Source organism: Tauraco erythrolophus, chromosome 4 (assembly GCF_009769465.1).
Source record: "Tauraco erythrolophus isolate bTauEry1 chromosome 4, bTauEry1.pri, whole genome shotgun sequence".
NCBI classification, from domain to species: Eukaryota; Metazoa; Chordata; class Aves; order Musophagiformes; family Musophagidae; genus Tauraco; species Tauraco erythrolophus.
The window spans coordinates 4,999,017-5,018,817 of record NC_141468.1 but is presented as its reverse complement, the minus strand read 5'-3'; the positions used below and the strand labels follow the sequence as shown (position 1 = coordinate 5,018,817).

Sequence of the window (19,801 nt, the reverse complement as noted above, 5' to 3'; positions counted from 1 at the left end):
GGAAATTATGCTTTCGATTATGATACAACTTCCTAAGAAAAGGTAAAGATACAGTTGTCTTCCCAATGACAGCTTTATCAGCACGCCTTCTGTGAAAAGAGTTATTTTTCCGTCTAATGGCAAGATTTAAAGCGGGCACATTTTCCGTACACTTTTTTTTTGTTCCTGCCCCCATTTTCCTCTTTCTTTGAAACCTGCCTCTCCTATTGGCTCTTTCCCAACACCTTTCTTCTGCCTGCATCTCAAGCTTGGCTGCCTTTCTCATTTTGCCTGTTTCCCCTGTTGCTTCTTCCTTGCTAGGCTGATGCACGCGTGAAGACTCGTCTGCACAAAAGCAATCGGTGTCTAACATTCAGCACGCTGCACGGACGGCGAAAGGATGCTTGCAAATACTCAGCAGCCAGGAGCAAAGCGTTCACAGTCTGCCAGGGGTTTAACTCTTCAAACTGGTTGACTACACAGCACCTGTTTGTTGATGGGTGGTGGTTTCCTAACCAAGTATACTGGAAAAGCTCTGTTGAAAATATCATCGCTGCTTTGAAATCACCGGTGCAGCTGTTAGAACGAAGAATGGTGAGTCTGTGGGGTGAAGCTACATCTGGGGAAAGGCAGAAAGGCTTAAAAACGACAAGAGCGAGACCTGCCTTCTCCAAATGGCAAAGTCGATATCCCAGTATCCTTTTTTAAGCCCACCACATGCTAATTTAGAAAGAGGAATTGGCTTTGTTTAACCCTTGAGGAAACCAGAGATCGAAATGACTGGGGCCTGAGATCCAAGGCTTGCTACATTCCGTTCTGGACCACAGCCAAAGAAAGCATTGCTAGAGTGGGGGGCCACTCACAATTTTAAAATCTGATATATCTAGTCACTGGAGCTAGACACTAATGCTTTATACCACCGTGACGCTTAATGCTTTATACAATTACAATTCTAGCACTGGTAGACCCTAGACATCACATGCGAAAATCATGTCATTTTGATTAGCACCTTGCTTCACCCCTCATCCTCCTCCCATTCTCATAAATTCAAATGTGATTTTTAGCAACTAATGTAACACATGTAACAAATGTGATTTTTAGCAACTAATGTAACACATGTAACAAACGTGATTTTTAGCAACTAACTAATGTAATGTGAAAAAAATAGAGACGTTCGGAGACAAGGTATAATTTGACAGCTGGGTCTCCGCACTTCCAGGTGGCTGCAAGCATCAGGATTTGATGGGCAACAGGTCCTGACATCATATCAAAGCAAAGAGGGGAAAAGGCAGGACTGTAAGAAGATGGACAATTTTATGCTCTGATCTGCCGGGGGAATAAAATGCTTCGACACTGCAGACAAAAGGCTACAAATAAAACCGAATTTGTACACCGTGCCAAAAACCAGTCCTGACTCACTGATCAGAAATACAATGCCAGTGCTTGAACACGCGTTATCAGGAATGAAAGACCACAAAACTTAATGCTCCCTAAAAATGACATTTGTTTCCAGATCATCTTTAAGGGACAGGAGTTGAACCTCTATGAAGTGGGAGTGAAGCAGAATGAAGCAGAAGACAGAAAAAAATGAAACAAGAATTGAGGAGGAAGTTTGACTCCCTAAAAGCTACCCTTCTCCCCACAAAAAAATCTCAACTATTGGGAAGAGACTCTCATTTCATCTCCCTCATACCCTTCTGATTTAACCCAGTACAATTTCAGTGTGAGAGAGGAATGAGGGTCTAATAAAATATAATAGACTATGAACAGTATTGCACACACAAAAGCAACAGGTTTTCTTCAGTCTTCCAGTCAGAGAAATATGGATGGAGTACCTGTGACTTCAAAAATTCAGAAAAAGAAAGCAATTTAAATAACCTAAAGTTTAAATAACATCAAGTGGTTATTTACAAATAAAATAAATCGTTATTATTATTTAAAATGAGGTAATAGCAACAGGCAGCAATTACAGGTAGAAATTAATTCCAGGAAGCTTAAAAATAAGGTTACCACGGCACACGTAGGATTCACACTTCACTTTAGTTGTGTCTTAATTATGGAGAACAGTACATGTTCTTAAAGCATGAGGATCCAGGCCTCTCAACATTATCACAAAATGTAATAGTGATTATTATTAGCTGTGCTTTCTCAGCTGGCCTAGTTTCAGCACAGTACTGTTTTGCTTCAAATGCAATCAACAAATTCTATGAAGTTGATGCATTACTGCAAAATGTATGTTCTTTCACATTAAAGCACAAGAAATAAAGCATGACCATCATGTTTTGCAACTAATTTATTTTTTTTCTCCTTTTTTAATCTGTCTTACAAGTTTACCATGACATCTTAGTGACAACGGCGCTAAAATAACTCAAAAAACAAAAAGGAGACTAATTAAAAATAGGCAGGCGGTGAACATCATGATGCATTGGCATAAAATTACCCCTTCGGTGTCCTTTGTAAAAATACTGCTAAAACCCCAACGTTTGCCATGGCAATATTGAGTCAGATTGTTTTATCCAGTGTACAGTTATGTATGCAGATCCTCGGTGCAAGCATTTGCTTAGTGCACGCTCTGAAACGAGGCACTCTGTATTTAAGGCAAGAAAACATATTCTGCTGTCTTGGAACAAAACTTGTATCACTGAACGGAACTTCCAACCGACCCAAAATACAGATCCTGAAAACCTGTTTGCCTTCCTCCCTTTCCCCTACAACTCCAGAAGTCATTCCGAGCACCGTTTCAGCATTTCTCACTATTAAGTACACATGAAGGAAACAGCTTCTCTCAGGCTGGACAGATCTGTCTGCTATTACCGAGTCTTTGGCAACGACAAAGATTTTTTTGATCTAGGTGGTCCTGCTCTGGCAGGGGGATTGGACTAGATGATCCTTTGAGGTCCCTTCCGATCCCTGACATTCTGGGATTCTGTGACACGCACAAGACATCACGCAAGCTGCTGGGAATGTCGCCCACTCTGAACGGACCACCACCAGTTCTAGCACAAGTGGAAATCAGAAGTTAGTTACACACACAGAACTAGAGGACGTTCTAGAAGGAGGTTAGCAACACCTACTGGTCATGGTGCACACTGAACACCGTTTTGTTTTGGGTTTTTTTTAAACTAACAATTAAAAAAAGCTTTTTCTTACTAAAGCACCAAGCTAAAATTACCTATGAAGTCAGTTTGTCACTAGAGATAATACTTTTAATTAGATCAAGTGATAAAATTAAAATACATTGCCTCTCCCAATAAACCTTGTTCTGCTCACACCCTTAGACCCTCATGGCTACATTCTTCCTAAAATATATCAGCACTAGTAATTTCTGAATCCTATCAGTAAATAAATATTCATAACATGAGCTGAGCTCTAGGCTTCGATACAAAATGGGACATAACAAGTCTTCTTGACAGTTCCTTTAAGTGACTGAAAGATTTACATTATGCATCGTAACGTGCATGAAGTCTTCCTTCGTTACTAATTATCTTTATTGCCTACTCAAAGCAACTCAAATATTATGGACCGCACAATCTTCGCAGCAGCACGTTTTTTTTTTTCCTCCTCTACAAAGATCCGTAAACTGTTCAAACAGCTTCTGCAATTCTTTAGCATTTTTACAATGCATTCCTTTAGTTTGCAAAAGTAAAAGTTTTTCTTCCAAATTTTACTTGGAGTAAACACAACAAAATATATACAACAGCTTCTTGATCCACCTCATCCCTTCCAAAAAAAAACCACACAGGGCACAAAATTACAAATAGCATTTTCAGAAAACACTTAATTCAAAATTAAAACGTCCTCAACTATAAGCATTTTACAGCAACTATAACAACCTGCATTCAGCAGTCATGTGTAATGCTTGCTTTAAATTTCCATTTAAAAAAAATATTGTATTCATTTTTGAATTTGTGTCTATAAGTCCTCTGATACACTAGCCTTAGGCATCAGAAGTTTTCCTGGTTCTCATCCAACTTCGGAAATAATATCTTCTTGCTTCGGGTGTTAAAAGGACTCATACATTATTTATAAGGACTGCTAAAATCTGACTCCTGGATCTAACTTGCAAGAGAAAGAGTATAAAAAGTTACATACAAAAAAAAAAAAAAAAGCACAACTGTCCCCATTTCAATTTTTAGCCTCTCTTTGTATGTCATATATCACCAGACGGAGTCTGTAACACTCTCATCTCTCACTCCCCGTGTTCAGATATTCGTCTACAGTCGCTGTGAGCCCTGTTAGATTTGATCTTTCTTGCACAGTTTTAAAGTATGGTTTTCCAAGTGAGAGAAAAAAAAAAACAACAATCAAATGCAGAACTGCCGGGTAACTTGTTACAGTCCAAAGACGCTGGATTTCTCTGACAGAACAGTGTTTGTTTCACCTCCTCAAAAATCAGACTGAAGCGTTTCGAGAAAGGAGCCAGAACAGGGTGGCTAAAATTCCTTTTCACTTCTCAATGGCTTCTTCCTCTCTACTTTTCTCTTATTAATGCTGTCTACATATGTGACATTTACATTTTGTTTGTCTCTTCGTGGGTTAAGAGAGTTCACTGTCAGATTTTTAAAAACAACCCTTTTAACAAACTTGACAAAGGGGAGATTTTAGTATCTCTTTTTCAATCCAAGAAAACATTTCTGCTTTGAACAGCAGTTTCACCTCCTGAGTTATATTAAGGCAAGAGACATTAAAATGCTATTGATCTAGAAAATAACTATTCTGTGCAATTAAAGAACACAGCAAAGTAACACCTACGGAGCTTTAGCAATACTCACCAGCGTGAGTAAGTCCTCACATTGTTACTGGAAATAGTATATTTGTCCTGAACACACTGAAACCGTTGTGTCTGACAGCCCTTTACACTTCAGATACCTGCTCCTGGCTATAATTTCCCTCGGTTTAACTGGAGCACATAGTAACTTCATCTATCTAGCTCAACATGATGTATGGAAGACTGAACATACAATTACTACAGCTCAAAAAATCATTGAAAAACTGCCCCACGCGACATTCGTAGCAGACAGCAATGGATTTTGTTTACCCAATAAGGTGATACCGTGTATGTTCATCTTTACACTGGGCAGAATTTTTACACGTATTTCAATGTACAGACTTGTGAGACTTCAGCTCTTAAAAAAGAACAATATGTGTAACAGACCATGATATCTGTTCTGTCCCCATGGAAATTATAAATTAAATAAGTCTCTTGTGAGGACTGTACCTGCTCATTACACTCTCTTGAAAAATATAAAGTTCTTCTGTCTGGGATTTTTGAATCCAACCCACAAGCTTACATATGTTTATTTCCCCACAAAACATAGTTGTGTGACGTTCACTATTCAAAAGAAAAGTTAGACTAGGCAGCATTTCTTAAAGGTTTATCTTGTTAGAAATCAAGTCTCACGTAGCTGAAAAACAGAAAAAAACGATTTCGCTTGTTCTGCTGCCACTTTTAAAAAATTCCCAGGCTAACTGCAGCTCGTAGCATTGGGATAGTTGGTTTCACTGTCCCTGTCATCCTCAAATCCCACTTCTGTGGGACAAGAAATGGAAAGAGAGCAGTTGGAATAGTAATGATGAAATCCTAATCAACATTAGCAAAGAGAATCAAAAGCCAGCACTGTGCCTCTAAACGACTCTTACTGCCTTATTTTAAATCCGACTTCATTTTAATTGGAAGAGATTTGTTGGTTGTTGCTTTTTCCTGTTAAATTTGTCCAAAGGAAGAAGAATGCTGTGCTAGTCTCGCCAGCCTTCTTTCTTCTACCTTCACCAAATTACGTAAGCTCTTGCAGTATGCATAGGAGGCAGGCTAACACATAAAAGGTAACACAAAGCACTCATTTCTATTGTCATCTGAAAACTTAAAACTTAAATGCATTATAGAAACGTGTATTAACACAGTGTATTTTGACACCAGTTAATCTTGGAGGAAAGTAAAAGAGTGGAAAATAAACTTGCCGCAGCACTGCCACCTGTTTTGAAACCACACTTGTGTAATTCCCAGTGGGATCCTTCCTGAGCAACCTGCGACGGGCGGCACATCCTGAACTGCTCCAGGATGCAAATACGCAAACACACAGGGACGAAAACTTAAAGCAAGGTATTAATTTCCCACCTTCTTGAGAGGAGACAATGGGTGGCATATAATCAGGAATGTACTCCTTCCTTTCTTCTGCATCTTTACTTCCCGGCTGGGGAAACTGCAGGACATTGTTCTTGCTGACGGGAAACGAAGGGATTTGATGTGCAAAAGTGACGGGCTCAATATTGTGTATATAATCTTCTAGCTCATGCAGGTTTACCCCCATAAGCTTGAAGGCATCACCTACATCATCCAAAATTGGATCTGTGCGGCCATCTGTAACAAAAAAAAAACCAACAAGAAATCAATGTTTTTGCAAAAATTCAGTTTAAAAAAAAATGACCTGCAGATCTACGTTTAGGAGATGACAATCTGCCCCGGCTCACCACCAGTAACGGAGCCTGCTGCCCCACAACTCTGCCAGGCTCACAGCTCATCAGGCTACACAACGTCGCAGGCTAAGATCACGCTCTCGTTTAAAAGTGTTTTATTTCAATCCATACCACTTTGTTTCAATTCCTATCACTAAAGAACTGCACCTCAAGAAGCAAACCAAGCAAAACGGAGGGAGCAGCAACAGGCAGCTTTACCTGCAACAGTCAATTAACACCACGCAACGCCACTTCAAATAGTTTTCGGTGGCATAAGGTAAATTCAAATGAACGAAACAAGCCCTGCATATGCAGAAAGTGACCCTTTAGCAGCATGTAACATACCAAACGTTATTTTTCAACCTAGAAAAGGCACAGTTTCATTTTGTTGACTCAACTGTAGTTTACGGGTAGCAAAAAAGAAGGTATCTCGCCTATCTCTTGATAACAAAAATACTTCACGTAGTATCTTTCCACCAGATGAAATCTACAGGCTTCATAAACTATGAGTCACTTTACCTACCTGTTAGATATACCTCCCAGATGAAACACAGGAATATTAAGTAGTGATCTGATGAGAAGGGAGTATTTTATACTAAACTTCGGGGGCTGATTTCCTAGGGCGCTATTTGACTCTACAGCAAAAATCTTCTTTTCCTTACGAAAAGCATAGTAAGACCTTACTGGTGTAGCAGTCGGGATCTTTATTTAATGTGATCTCCAAGAAAATAGTTCGAGAGAGGATACAGTTTGTTCTACAGATGTAATTTGGCTCAAAGATTTAAACTATACAGTGAAGAAGTCCTCCAAGTGCCTCAGTTTCCCTGATCTGACAGAGGAAAATCCCTCTGAAGGCCTCCGGAGGGAGAACTGGGCACCTGCCTTTGGTAGCCAGGGCACCGCTTTGAGTCTCATCCTAACTTTTCATAACAACAATAACAGGAAAAAAAGATGCCTTAAACCCCAAACATGATTTGTTTTAATTCAATAAAATACCGAATTATTAACATTCTGTATAGTTGGCTTATGAAGATATTACATCCCTACATGATGACAAGCTGTGATTTACTTTAAAAAGCAATCATGGAAAAGCAGCCCATGCTTACTGAAGGAACACAATTGCTATTGTGAAGCCCCAGCTTCGGAGAATGGGGGGGATGCTCCTTTGTTTGTCCTTTAACCTAATCTCTTCTTGGTTTATCTTGAAGGCGAAGCAGTCAAGCAGGCTGGTTCTCACATCACTGGATGAATCCAAACCCCCGGCCAACTTACGCCTGCAGGTAGGTTCAGAAAATAAGAATTTTGTTCTAGAATTTCTCTTCTTAGTCTTGTGGTGAAGATAAGGGTAATACTCAGATTATGGTTTTGATTCTCAGCTTTGTAACACTGGCTTTTTGTGTGACTCTGAGCAAGCCGCTTGTGTTTTAATTCTTTCCACAGCTAAAAGGGAGATCAGACCAAGTTATCACCTCTTTTGTCCGTCTGTATTTGGGACGTGAACTCCATACGACAAGAACCATCTCAAATTTTGTGGCTGTATAATACCCAGTACAAGTGTAATACCAGTTTCCCCTGCAGACTCTAGGGTCGGAGAAATGTGGAGACTTACACAAACATAATTAAAGGAGAGTATCGCCACTGTGGAGTAATTAATGAGATGCTTACAGTTATTAGGCAGACAGAAGAGTGTTTTATCCTTAAAAACCTAAATTTAGACTATTGACACAGCTAAGAAATTTTGCATTGTCACTTTTAGTTGCCCTTCAGACTAATGATACCTTTGAACTTACTGAACCATTTTCTAAGGTGTCAAGACTTAACAGGTACAACTTGAACAGCCAGTTAAAAAGAAAAATGTGGGGAAAACTTTTCAACAAGCCCAGAAGTAGAGCATATTGATTCACTGGATGCTCCCTGTGCTGCTTGCAGGACAGGGGAATCCACGGTGAGCCTCACAGCACTCACTCCCAGGTGGGCATTGCCTAGACCTGGAAAACATATTGACAATGACAGACATATACTGTGCTCGCATCCAGCTTCCCTTGGAAGAAAAACCAAGCGCACAGGCAGGGACAATCACAGAATCACAGAATGTTAGGGATTGGAAAGGACCTCAAAGGATCATCTAGTCCAATCCCCCTGCCTGAGCAGGACCACCTAGATTAGATCACACAAGAACACATCCAGGCAGGTTTTGAACATCTCCAGAGAAGGAGACTCCACAACCTCTCTGGGAAGCCTGTTCCAGACAATGCTGCCATAGGTTTCTCAGCTGGACAACCCCAACGACCCCAACACAAGAAAGACATGAAGCTGCTGGAGCAGGTCCTGAGGAGGCCACAAAGATGATCCGAGGGCTGGAGAACCTCTGCTATGGAGACAGGCTAAGAGAGTTGGGGCTGTTCAGCCTGAAGAAGAGAAGGCTCCGGGGTGATCTTATTGCAGCCTTCCAGTACTTAAAGGGGGCCTACAGGAAAGCTGGAGAGGGGTTTTTTACAAGGGCATGTAGTGATAGGACAAGGCGCAATGGCTTCAAACTGAAAGAGGGGAGATTTAGATTAGATCTAAGGAAGAAATTTTTCACTCAGAGGGTGGTGAGGCACTGGAACAGGTTGCCCAGAAAAGTTGCAGATGCCCCATCCTTGGAAGTGTTCAAGGTCAGGTTGGATGAGGCTTTGAGCAACCTGGTGTAGTGGAGGGTGTCCCTGTCCAAGGCAGGGGGGTTAGAACAAGATGATCTTTGAGGTCCCTTCCAAACCTAACCATTCTGTGATTCTATAACCTGGGGCACAGGACTGCAAGATGCACCGTGCCACCAAGCCCATTACTGGGGCTCATGAAGGTGTTTCGAGTCCCTTGCTCAGTGTGTGCCTTTTGATACCAGCAATGTTGTGTATTCAGGGTGACAGTTTAGTCCAGTTCGTTATTACCGTGATGGGAAAAAGACTTTTCCTAGATCTGCACGTGATCTTTTTAACCTCCAAAAAAGTGTGCTGACATGATTAGCAGGTGATAAATGCTGAAAAGGACTTCTTCCTGCAAGTGCTTCTTAAGAGCACATGGCAGAGAAGCAACTACTAAGAGTAACTGAAGCACGGAAATATTTATATGACCACATCAAAAAACAATTTTGTGTGTTAGAAAGTAGGTTCAAAAGGTGACCCAAAATAACCTGAAGAAGATTCAGTTTCCTCATACCTTTGACATTTGCCTCAAAAGTGACAATGCTAAGTCATTAGATTGATTAAAAGCTAAAAAACTTTTTAAACCTGCAACTGTCACAGCAACGGAAGGACCAATCAGTTAACATCTTCTTTCCTAGAAGTGTCCTCAGTGGTAAAAGCGTACCAAAAAAGTTCCAGGTCTGTATTCATATCTGTGTTGAAATCTAAACACTTATCAATTAGAAATATACACAGAACAAAAATGCATTAAATGTAATTTCAGATGATTCATCAAATAAAAGTTTGCACCTTCATACTTTTATTTGAACAGTTTAGCATTCCTCTTCTCTCTCTGGTTTAATAAAAATTCACTAAAATAGCAGAAGCCTGACACATGAAGGAGAATGCTGACAAACATGTAACACTCACTCCTGGTCTTTCATTTAGTCTTAGGCTTTTTTCTTTAAGTAAATAATGCCAAAAAAAGAGTTTCATCTGTGCTTACTGAACTTGTCTCAACGTCCTTCAGACATTTGTGCTATCCTCAGTTTAAAAATCCAGATGATGAAGCCTCCCAGTGAAATAATCAATCCAATGTCACACAGCAAGTCAGTGCCAGATCACAAACAGCTTTGGAGCTTTTGGTTTCCAGTCTCGTGCTGTTCCTGATACCATGACACTTCAAATAATATCTGTTGTCCAGGACTGGGAAGAGATGGAAGGAGGTGGGAATAGTTCATCCAGCAAGTCACAACTCACCTCCTTACCCTGCAAACAATGAACTAAGAAAATATCTTTCTCACAAGCTTTTAAGTCATACTATCTCCCTGAACTGGAATTGTGCTTCGAAACTGATACAGCTGCAGCAAACAGCAGAGTTAAATTAAGACCATTTGATCCCAAAACAGCTCACCAGAAACCTGTGGGAATGGCCGTGCAGTTACATTACTCTCAGCTTCCCTATGAATGAGAACAAACGCTGGGTGAGAAGGAATCTGCATGCAGAAATGGATCTCCCAAAAAGTACAGCACCGTTAACGACGGGCAAACACAATCCACGCAGAGCCGAGTATTTGAGTGAAAAGTTATCCAGCCCTCAATCCCGCTGCTCGGCGTCACCTGCAGATAAACCCCGCTGACCACAAAGAAAAACAAACCAAAAGAGAACCACGGCTGTGCACTAACTCCCCTTCTAGCAAGAAAAGCTCACTCTCAGTTGAGGGGAAAAGAATTTTTAGGAGCTACCAAAGCCTAGTTAATTTTGCCAAAGTCACAAGAATTCCTCCAGCAAACAAGCTGACCAATGCTCATGTCATCTGAAGAAACTGTGAGGGGGCGGGTGGGGGTTAGGGAAAAACTATCTCACTTTCCTGAAATTCAGTGTCAGGAATCGCTGATTTACTTTTGTCAAACTCACTCCCATCACCAACTCCAAAAGTTCACATAAATCAGTGAAAACTTAACAAGCAAACAAGTACAGAACAGAAAAGCTTTTAGTTTCATGCTGGATTTTTTAAAGGGAGCCACTGCAGCTCTGTAAAAAATACATTGAGCAAAATGAACGAGTCACTACCCATGCAACGTGTACGGTCTGTTAAAATAGCTCAGTGTTCACCTTCATGTCTGCTACAAAACAGATTTTTTAAAGATTTTATATTAATCAGCAAATTATTAGGTATAGCTCCTCAGTATTTTTATTACAGACTTATGTACTTATTACAGTAATTTATCATAGAATCATAGAATGGTTTGGGTTGGAAGGGACCTCAAAGATCACCTGGTTCCAACCCCCCTGCTATGGGCAGGGAAACCCTCCACTACACCAGGTTGCCCAAAGCCTCATCCAACCTGGCCTTGAACACTTCCAGGGATGGGGCATCCATAACTTCTCTGGGCAACCTCTTCCACTGCCTCACCACCCTCTGAGTGAAAAATTTCTTAGCTTATATCTAAGCTAAATCTCCCCTCTTTCAGTTTAAATCCATTGCCCATTGTCCTATCACTACATGCCCTTGTAAAAAAGTCCCTCCCCATCTTTCCTGTAGGCCCCCATTAAGTACTGGAAGGCTGCAATAAGATCACCCCGGAGCCTTCTCTCCTCCAGGCTGAACAGCCCCAACTCTCTCAGCCTGTCTCCATAGCAGAGGTGCTCCAGTCCTTGGATCATCTTCATGGCCTCCTCTGGACCCGCTCCAGCAGCTCCATGTCCTTCTTGTGCTGGGGACTCCAGAGTTGAACGCAGTATTCCAGGTGGAATATCACAGATTCTTTGTGCTCCAGCACATCACACAACCCTGCCACCCATTAAATACCCCTGTATCTACACTGAACAGTTACTCCAAGACAACTCTTCCAAGCAGACAAAACACCACTTTCATCCAGCATACACAAGAACAGTCAGGAGCACACACACAGCAGATTATTAAATCAGTATATAAGCCTTACTTGAGCACACTTAAGTGGGGAAAAAGGGTCCAATTAACGTAGTTACCAGCAGGCATGGCAGGGGCGTTGGAACTAGATGATCTTTGAGGTCCCTTCCAACCCAAACCATTCTATGATTCTACTGATGCTGGCTGCTCCTTTTCCCACTAACCTCATAAACGTCAAGCAAAAACCCAAGTTGTCCTTTATTGGTAGCTAGCGAGAAGTTAATTAGCTTAAAAACATCAACATTTAAGGTTATCAGGACATAAAGAGGTACACTTCTTGTAACAAATGTTATGGGCCCTGGACAGATTTGTTACAACAGTTGTTCAGGATCAGTACAGGGAATCAGGTCATTTAAGCTGACTATCAAAATGTAACACTTTGATAGAGTTTATTATTACACACTGATAAGAGTGAAGTAACTAAAAAAAAAAGAACAAAATTAAAAAAAAAAGCATATGAGGTAAATTTGACTTGACATTTGACTAGAAAGAGAAAATTGGTGATGCCAGGTCAATTCTCTCCACTGCGGTAATTCCCAATGAAAACACTGGTCTGCTGTTTGCATTCTCCAAAGCAGAGATTTGCTATAATGAAGTTAAATTTTCCTTTACAGGAGACTGTGCAGTGACATTGGAGTAAGTTTGGAGCCAGCTCTACCCTGGCAAAACATTTTGCAAGATCTGTCACGTTTCCTTCTAGCTACAACGTTGTGCTCACCAGATCAGAACTTGCCTTTGCACTATAAATGTAGTTCCATTATTAATATCATTTTTTTCAGATATTATTTAATATTTTTATATATCCATAAAAAATTAGTTTTAAGTAGTCCTGTGAGGAGAAGGGAGTTGGACTCTATGGTCATTATGGGTCCCTTCCAACTTGAGACATTCTATGAGTCTGTGTTTACATAAAATTAATCATAGAATCATAGAATGGTTAGGGCTGGAAGGGACCTTCAAAGGTCATCTAGTCCAACCCCCCTGCAAAAAACAGGGATATCTCCAACTAGATCAGGTTGCTCAGGGCCTCGTCCAACCTGGCCTTGAACGTCTCCAGGGATGGAGCATCCACCACCTCTCTGGGCAACCTGTTCCAGTGTTCTACCACTCTCATGGTAAAAAATTTTTTCCTAATATCCAATCTGAATCTACCTCCCTCTATTTTAAAACCATTACCCCTTGTCCTATCACAACAGGCCCTCCTGAACAGCCTCTCCCCATCTTTCTTGTAGGCCCCCTTGAGGTACTGGAAGACCGCTATAAGGTCACCCCGGAGCCTCCTCTTCTCCAGGCTGAACAGCCCCAACTCTTTCAGCCTGTCCTCATAGGAAAGGTGCTCCAGCCCTCTTATCATCTTCAAAATCTTCAAAAAAGTAGTCATACGATATGAAACTAAAGAGAAATTTTTAAAATGTTTCCGTGCTGTAAGCAAATTCCAACAGAAAAAAAAAATTAAAAAAATAAAAAGCATAGCATGTCCAAGCATATGCTCAACACTGAAAATTCAGGGAAAGGGTACTGAAAAAGCAACTTCTAGATCCAACACACCTCCAGGTTAATTATCTAGTTCATTACACTTCTAGTTTTAGCAGCAGATGATCTAGATTTGTCCTGCTCAAATGTGCCCAAATGCCCCCAGTGATTAAAGTTAAGTAGCTTCTACCTGGTTGGTTTTTTAAAACAATGCAATAGAAAAATTGGGCTTTTGGGAACAGAAATCCTGACTCGCCTCCTCATCCCTCTCATGAATGGCACCACCCACGTAAATATACTGGAAACTGAACTCTCTTACTGGATGTGCTGAGTTAAGTGGTAAACCACGACATATTCTGTGTGTCTATAACCCACTATCCCACTGCCAAGCTGCATTAGCTTAAATCCATAGCTAGCATTGTCTTCACTGGACCTTTCCCCAATCTAAACAAACCAACACATACAGGGGGCTGGAACTAGATGATCTTTGAGGTCCCTTCCAACCCAAACCATGCTATTCTATGATTCTATACTGGAAAACCCACGGCAGTTAACCCAAAGATGTGCCACCACCTCTGTCAACCCATGGGAAACGTGAGTGCACAACGACGTGGCACACAACAGAGGACTTGTCCCCTTTCACCTCTGCTTCAAACAAACAAAACCAAAAACATGGAACTCGGCGCTCACAAACCACACCGTGTCAGTTGGGTTTGTGGTTCAATACCTTCATTACATACTCCAACACTGTCTTGCAAATATTTTATAGAATTTTAGGATAAAAACATGTTGAAGCACACAGCAGGATTGAATAGGCTTCCTCTTACAAGCTTTCCACAAATTTGAACAGCATAATATGGTGTACTTTAACAGAAAAAACCCTTATTTTCTCCCCTCTAAGTTGACTCTCTCTCCCAACACAGTACTCAGAAGCGTTTCACGGCATCAAACACATCCCAAGCCCGCTTCACAAATCCTTTTGCCTTCTCTTTGCAGCCACAGAAGCTCCCATCAACGACAGCTACTGCAAATGCAAAGAAACAACAGCAGAAAAGTAAGGAAAATCTTGAATGCAGCTCTCCTAATGGGATGTAACAGCTGGAACAAAGATCTAACACAGCTGGGAAAGCTATCCATTTTCCTTTGCAACTGAGAAAACAACGTGAACGGCAATGCCATGCTTCTCAGAGCAATACCACACTGCCTCAATTACGTCCCAGTAAATCCATTCCCTTTCCAAGACAAAGATTTTGTCCCTTCAGCTGACAACCCTGCTAACTCAAACCCCACTGGCTTGACTCTGAGATAACACACTGACAATAAAGATGTTACAATTGGAATTTAATTAATTCTACTTATGCAAAACCATGGCAAAATTCAGCTCGTTCAGCCAGGGCTGGGTTTGTACAGTAACTTATTTATGAGCAAAAGGAAACAATTCTGAAAAAGCAGAGAGACATCAGTTGAGCGTTAAGATGTCTTTTTACAAAACTTTTAAAGAAATAAATACAGGAATCATTTTAAGAGAGGTAATACAAGAAATACCTGGCATGAAAACAGCATAATCCCCTTCTCCTCCACAAAAGAAAAGAAAAAAAAAAAAAGACGACTGTGATACTTCCTTCTCCATTCAAAGAGGGGGGAAAAAATTTCCTTTCCCCATCTTCAGGAAACACACCCAAAGCAGGAGAAGGACACCGTATTTCTTCTCAACTTGAGTACAACTTCTCAAGCACCAAAGGGAAGTTGTATTTTCATCATCTCCGCATCCTTTCCTCCCAGTTTTACAATCACTGCGGTACTGGTGGCATTCAGCTGAGCTCAGGGGGGGACACGCTGCTCAACAACTCCTCTCTTGCTCAACCAGTGATGCAGTTACGAAAGGATCTCCCCAAAATTTGTACTAACCACACCGAAGGACATCTCTGATCCCCAGCCAAGGTTAGCTCCTTTTTCACCCCATAATCCAGTTCTCCCAAACTCTCCATGTTGTCCCCTTTAATCTCTTCACAGATCATCTCTGTTTGGATTGAGATACAGACTTCACAGGAGCAGCAGCTGCACTGGTGCTGCTGGTTTAATATTGCACAGTCCCACTTCCAGACTAACCACACATGGCTTCACATCCAACGAGCTCTCAAACTTGCAGAAAGCTTGTACAAGGAAACCTGTTCAACCTAGAACTCAAAGAGTTTGCAGCAATCTCACTAAGTCCCTCCTAAGCTCAGCTGTGCTGGACTTGATCTCAGTTATTCCTGAAATCCCGAAGCAAAGGCAGGCCCAGGTATGCTCAGATCATCACTTTCCTTGATCAGGGATCACCACAGCAGTGGTAACTTCTGCTTCGGAGGAGAGGCACGAGCACAAGCAGCAGCACCTTCAGGCCACGGCTGCTCCTCTCCTCACCAAGCTAATCATGGCGTGCCTCCCAATCCGCAGGTCTTTGCTCCACACACTCTCCAAATTCACTCTTACAGAAGAAGACATTATCTCCAGCCCTCGAAATTCCTCTGATCTGAAGGCTGCATCCACCACCAGTTGACAGCAATGTGCCTCTGACACTGCTCTCATCCGCGGCTGTGGTGCCCTCGTTAGCACAGCTTCCACAACTCAGACACAAGTTGTCAAACTTCTACATGTAGGCAGTTCAGGGCTGCCATCCCTGTTCCCTCTTCCATACATAACCTCCTGCCAGTACGTCCTCTGAACTGGTGGTGACTACGGTAGCCCGAAATCCACCACCAGTGAGTCACTTTCTCCTCACTCAGCGCTTCAGGCGAGCAATCACATTATCCATCCCAGCTCCAGCCCCTGCTTCTTCTCAACACCTTCCCTGCGGTCAGACCCAACCACAGCAGCTCTGACCTCCGCTCAAAAGGGCTCTCCAGGACTTCACAAGTACACATGGACACGTGGAGCAGCAGTGGCAGCCCACAATCCCACAGCTCCCCAGCACGCTGAAGGAAACGGTAACAGGGAACGAGTCCCTCTTGGCGCAGGAGGCACAATCAGCCGTGTTTGTCCACGCATACACAGCCTAGACCCATCCCTCCAGGGCACTCTCGCTCTCCCCCAGCTCCCCACACTGTGCACCCCTGCTTCATCCCTCCCCAAACACTTACAGATCCAGCAACAGCAGTGGCAGCCCCATCTCTGCTGTCCTCCCTGCCCCGTTACACCCTCCCTGCCCCACATGCAGGGCACCAAAGGGCTCCACGCGCACACACTCACGACTCTCCCACCACACTGACAGCCTGAGCCTTGATCCACATCCCCTGCAATGCTCCCTGTGCTCAGGCCCTTCAGCAGCCCCGACAGCCTCCCTCTCCACACACACCACCACCTCCCCACACCCTCCCTGACCCAACAGGACATTGGCACCCCCTTCTTGACATTCCTACACCCAGCAGACCCCTAGCATCCTCTCATCCCCCCAGTCAGCATTACTGACGCAGCAAGCAACTGGGCATCCTGCCCTCCCACAGCCCCATATGTTGCAGTTACCAGCATGAAGGTCATCTGCCCCATTCAGTACCTCCACCACAGTCTCTCCAAGGACACAGACAACCCCAAGGGACACACAACTTCGTCCTCTGTCACACTCCCAGACCCAGCAGTGATACTTGTTGCCCCTTCCCCATCCCATCCACACACAAACGCCCTGTACTCCTATGTGACCTAGCCAGCAGACCTCACACAGAGTCCCAGACCTTTCTTCTTTCTCTTCTCCCACTTGGTGTGAACTCACCCTTTCCGTGCTCCCACCTCAGCACAGCCTCACCCCAAACGCAGCGAGGCCCTGGGCATCCTGCCCTCCACCATCACTCCCAGCTCCTGCACATGCCACCTCCATGGCAGCGTTGGCTAACTACAGTGCCCAAGATTACATGGGTCGGGGCAATCCCAAGCACAAGTACAGGCTGGGTGGAGAATGGATTAAGAGCAGCCCTGAGGAAAAGGACTTGGGAGTGCTGGTGGATGAGAAGCTCAACATAAGCCGGCAATGTGCGCTGGCAGCCCAGAAAGCCAACCGTGTCCTGGGCTGCATCCAAAGCAGCGCAGCCAGCAGGTCGAGGGAGGGGATTCTGACCCTCTGCTCTGCTCTCATGAGACCCCACCTAGAATACTGCATTCAGCTCTGGAGTCCCCAACACAAGAAGGTCATGGAGCTGCTGGAACGGGATCAGAGGAGAGCCACGAAGATGATCCAAGGGCTGGAGCACCTCTGCTATGGAGACAGGCTGAGAGAGTTGGGGCTGTCTATGGAGACAGGCTGAGAGAGTTGGGGCTGTTCAGCTTAGAGAAGAGAAGGCTCTGGGGTGATCTCATAGCAGCCTTCCAGTACTTAAAGGGAGCCTAGAGGAAAGCTGGAGAGGGACTTTTGACAAGGGCGTGGAGTGATAGGACAAGGGGCAATGGCTTTAAACTGAAAGAGGGCAGATTTAGATTAGATCTAAGGAAGAAATTTTTCACTCAGAGGGTGGTGAGGCACTGGAACAGGTTGCCAAGAGAAGTTGTGGATGCCCCATCCCTGGAGGTGTTCAAGGCCAGGTTGGATGAGGCTTTGGGCAACCTGGTGTAGTGGAGGGTTTCCCTGCCCATGGCAGGGGGGTTGGAACTAGGTGATCTTTGAGGTCCCTTCCAACTCTAACCATTCTATGATTCTATATCCAGCCAAAACTCTTCCACTGCATCCACATGAGGACACTCACACCTCACGCACTAAACTTATCCCCAGCCCCATCCCTCCTGCTCTCCATACACATACTCCACACCTCCCACATGCAGCCCCATCACCCTCCCACATCCTGGAGCTCTATCTCACTCCAAAAAACACTCCGGTGCATCCCTGCCTTCACACACTGCAGCCCCACATCCCCTGTACACATGCTCTCAGCCCACCAGTACCATCGTTCCCCCTGTACGCACACATCCCCATCCCCATGTATACAGCTCCGTGCTGCCCTGGTACACGGGCATCCCTGGCACCAGGCACCACAGTCTCATGTCACCCCAACACACATACACTCCTGACCCCACACAGCACAGTACACGTGTGTCCCCCCCAGCACTAAAGCCCCACACCTCCTGTTGCACACACGCACCTCCAGCCCCACAAACTGCTGCCCCTTCACACACACATACCCAGCCCCAGCAATAGTGTCTCCCCACGCAGATGACTCCACTCCCCCCAGACACACCTCTCAGACCCTGTGCACTGCAGCTCCGTCTCTTCCCTCCTTACACACACCCCAGACACACGCGCTAGAGGCCCAGCCATGGGGTTAACACCTCCCACCTCCCCACCCCATGCAGCCAGCCCACACCTTGAGTCCTACAGCTTCAGCACTTCCCCTTGTGCCCGCATCCTGGACCTGACACACACAATCCATCTGCAGCGGGCTTCCACAGCCTCCTCAGCATTCCCACCAAGGCACAGACCCTGACTAAGAGGTGAGCAAGGACAACACAGCAGTAGCATCACATCCTCCCATGCATACACCCTACCCAGCAAAGAGCCTAGCTACTCCTTTTCCTCTTCCAGTACATCTCCTCCAGACCCAGTGCACTACAGCCCCGGCAGTAGCGTCAACAGTCTCACCTCCCTCTCCTGTACACACATACTCTGCTACACGACAGTCAGAGAAAGCGGGACAGCAGCTCCACCTCCCCGCATCCCAGACCCACTGTTTCAGTGTTCCGTTTCTGCCCAGTCCACAGCCCCACAGTCCCAACTCCTCACCCTTGTCCACACCCCAGACCCACAGCCTGTCACCACATGCACCAGCACTGCCCCACAGCTTCCCTCCTCATTCTCTCTGTCCCTTGCACTGCTCCGCAGCCCACCTCCCCTTCATCTTCCCCCAGATGCAGTAGCCCACAGACCCCACCACTGGCCCACAACCTCATCTGCCCCATGCCCACACCGTGGGCCACTGTCACGCAGCCAATCTCGCCACACTCCTCCACAGCCCGACCTCCCCCTAGGCTCCCGGCACTGCCCCACACCTCCCTGCCACAAATCGCTTCCCAGGGTCTCCCCCCGCAGAACTGCCCCACAGGCAGCCTCCCCACGCCACCACACTGCCCCACAGCCTGGTCTCTGCCATGCCTGCACCTCGCACTTGCCGCCCCACAGCCGCCTGTGCAGCCCAAAGCCTGTCTGCCCGTGCCTTCCTTCACCGCCCCGCAGCCCGAGTCTCCAGATCCCTCCTCCCTGCACAGCACCCTACAGCCTGACGCCCCACAGCTGCCCTCCCCGTGCCCATGTTACCCCCCAGCCCTCCCTCCCCACGGCGC

General features: G+C 44.6%; 1 protein-coding gene across 1 annotated transcript in view; it reads right to left on the bottom strand.

Annotated features, from left to right (window-relative positions):
• TAF3 (TATA-box binding protein associated factor 3) overlaps positions 1-19,801 on the bottom strand; it is a 128,092-nt gene that overhangs the window by 107,928 nt on the left and 363 nt on the right. The window contains exon 2 of the mRNA XM_086610718.1: positions 6,095-6,337. Coding sequence (XP_086466844.1) covers positions 6,095-6,337 — 243 coding nt within the window. The remainder of the gene's footprint in view (positions 1-6,094; positions 6,338-19,801) is intronic.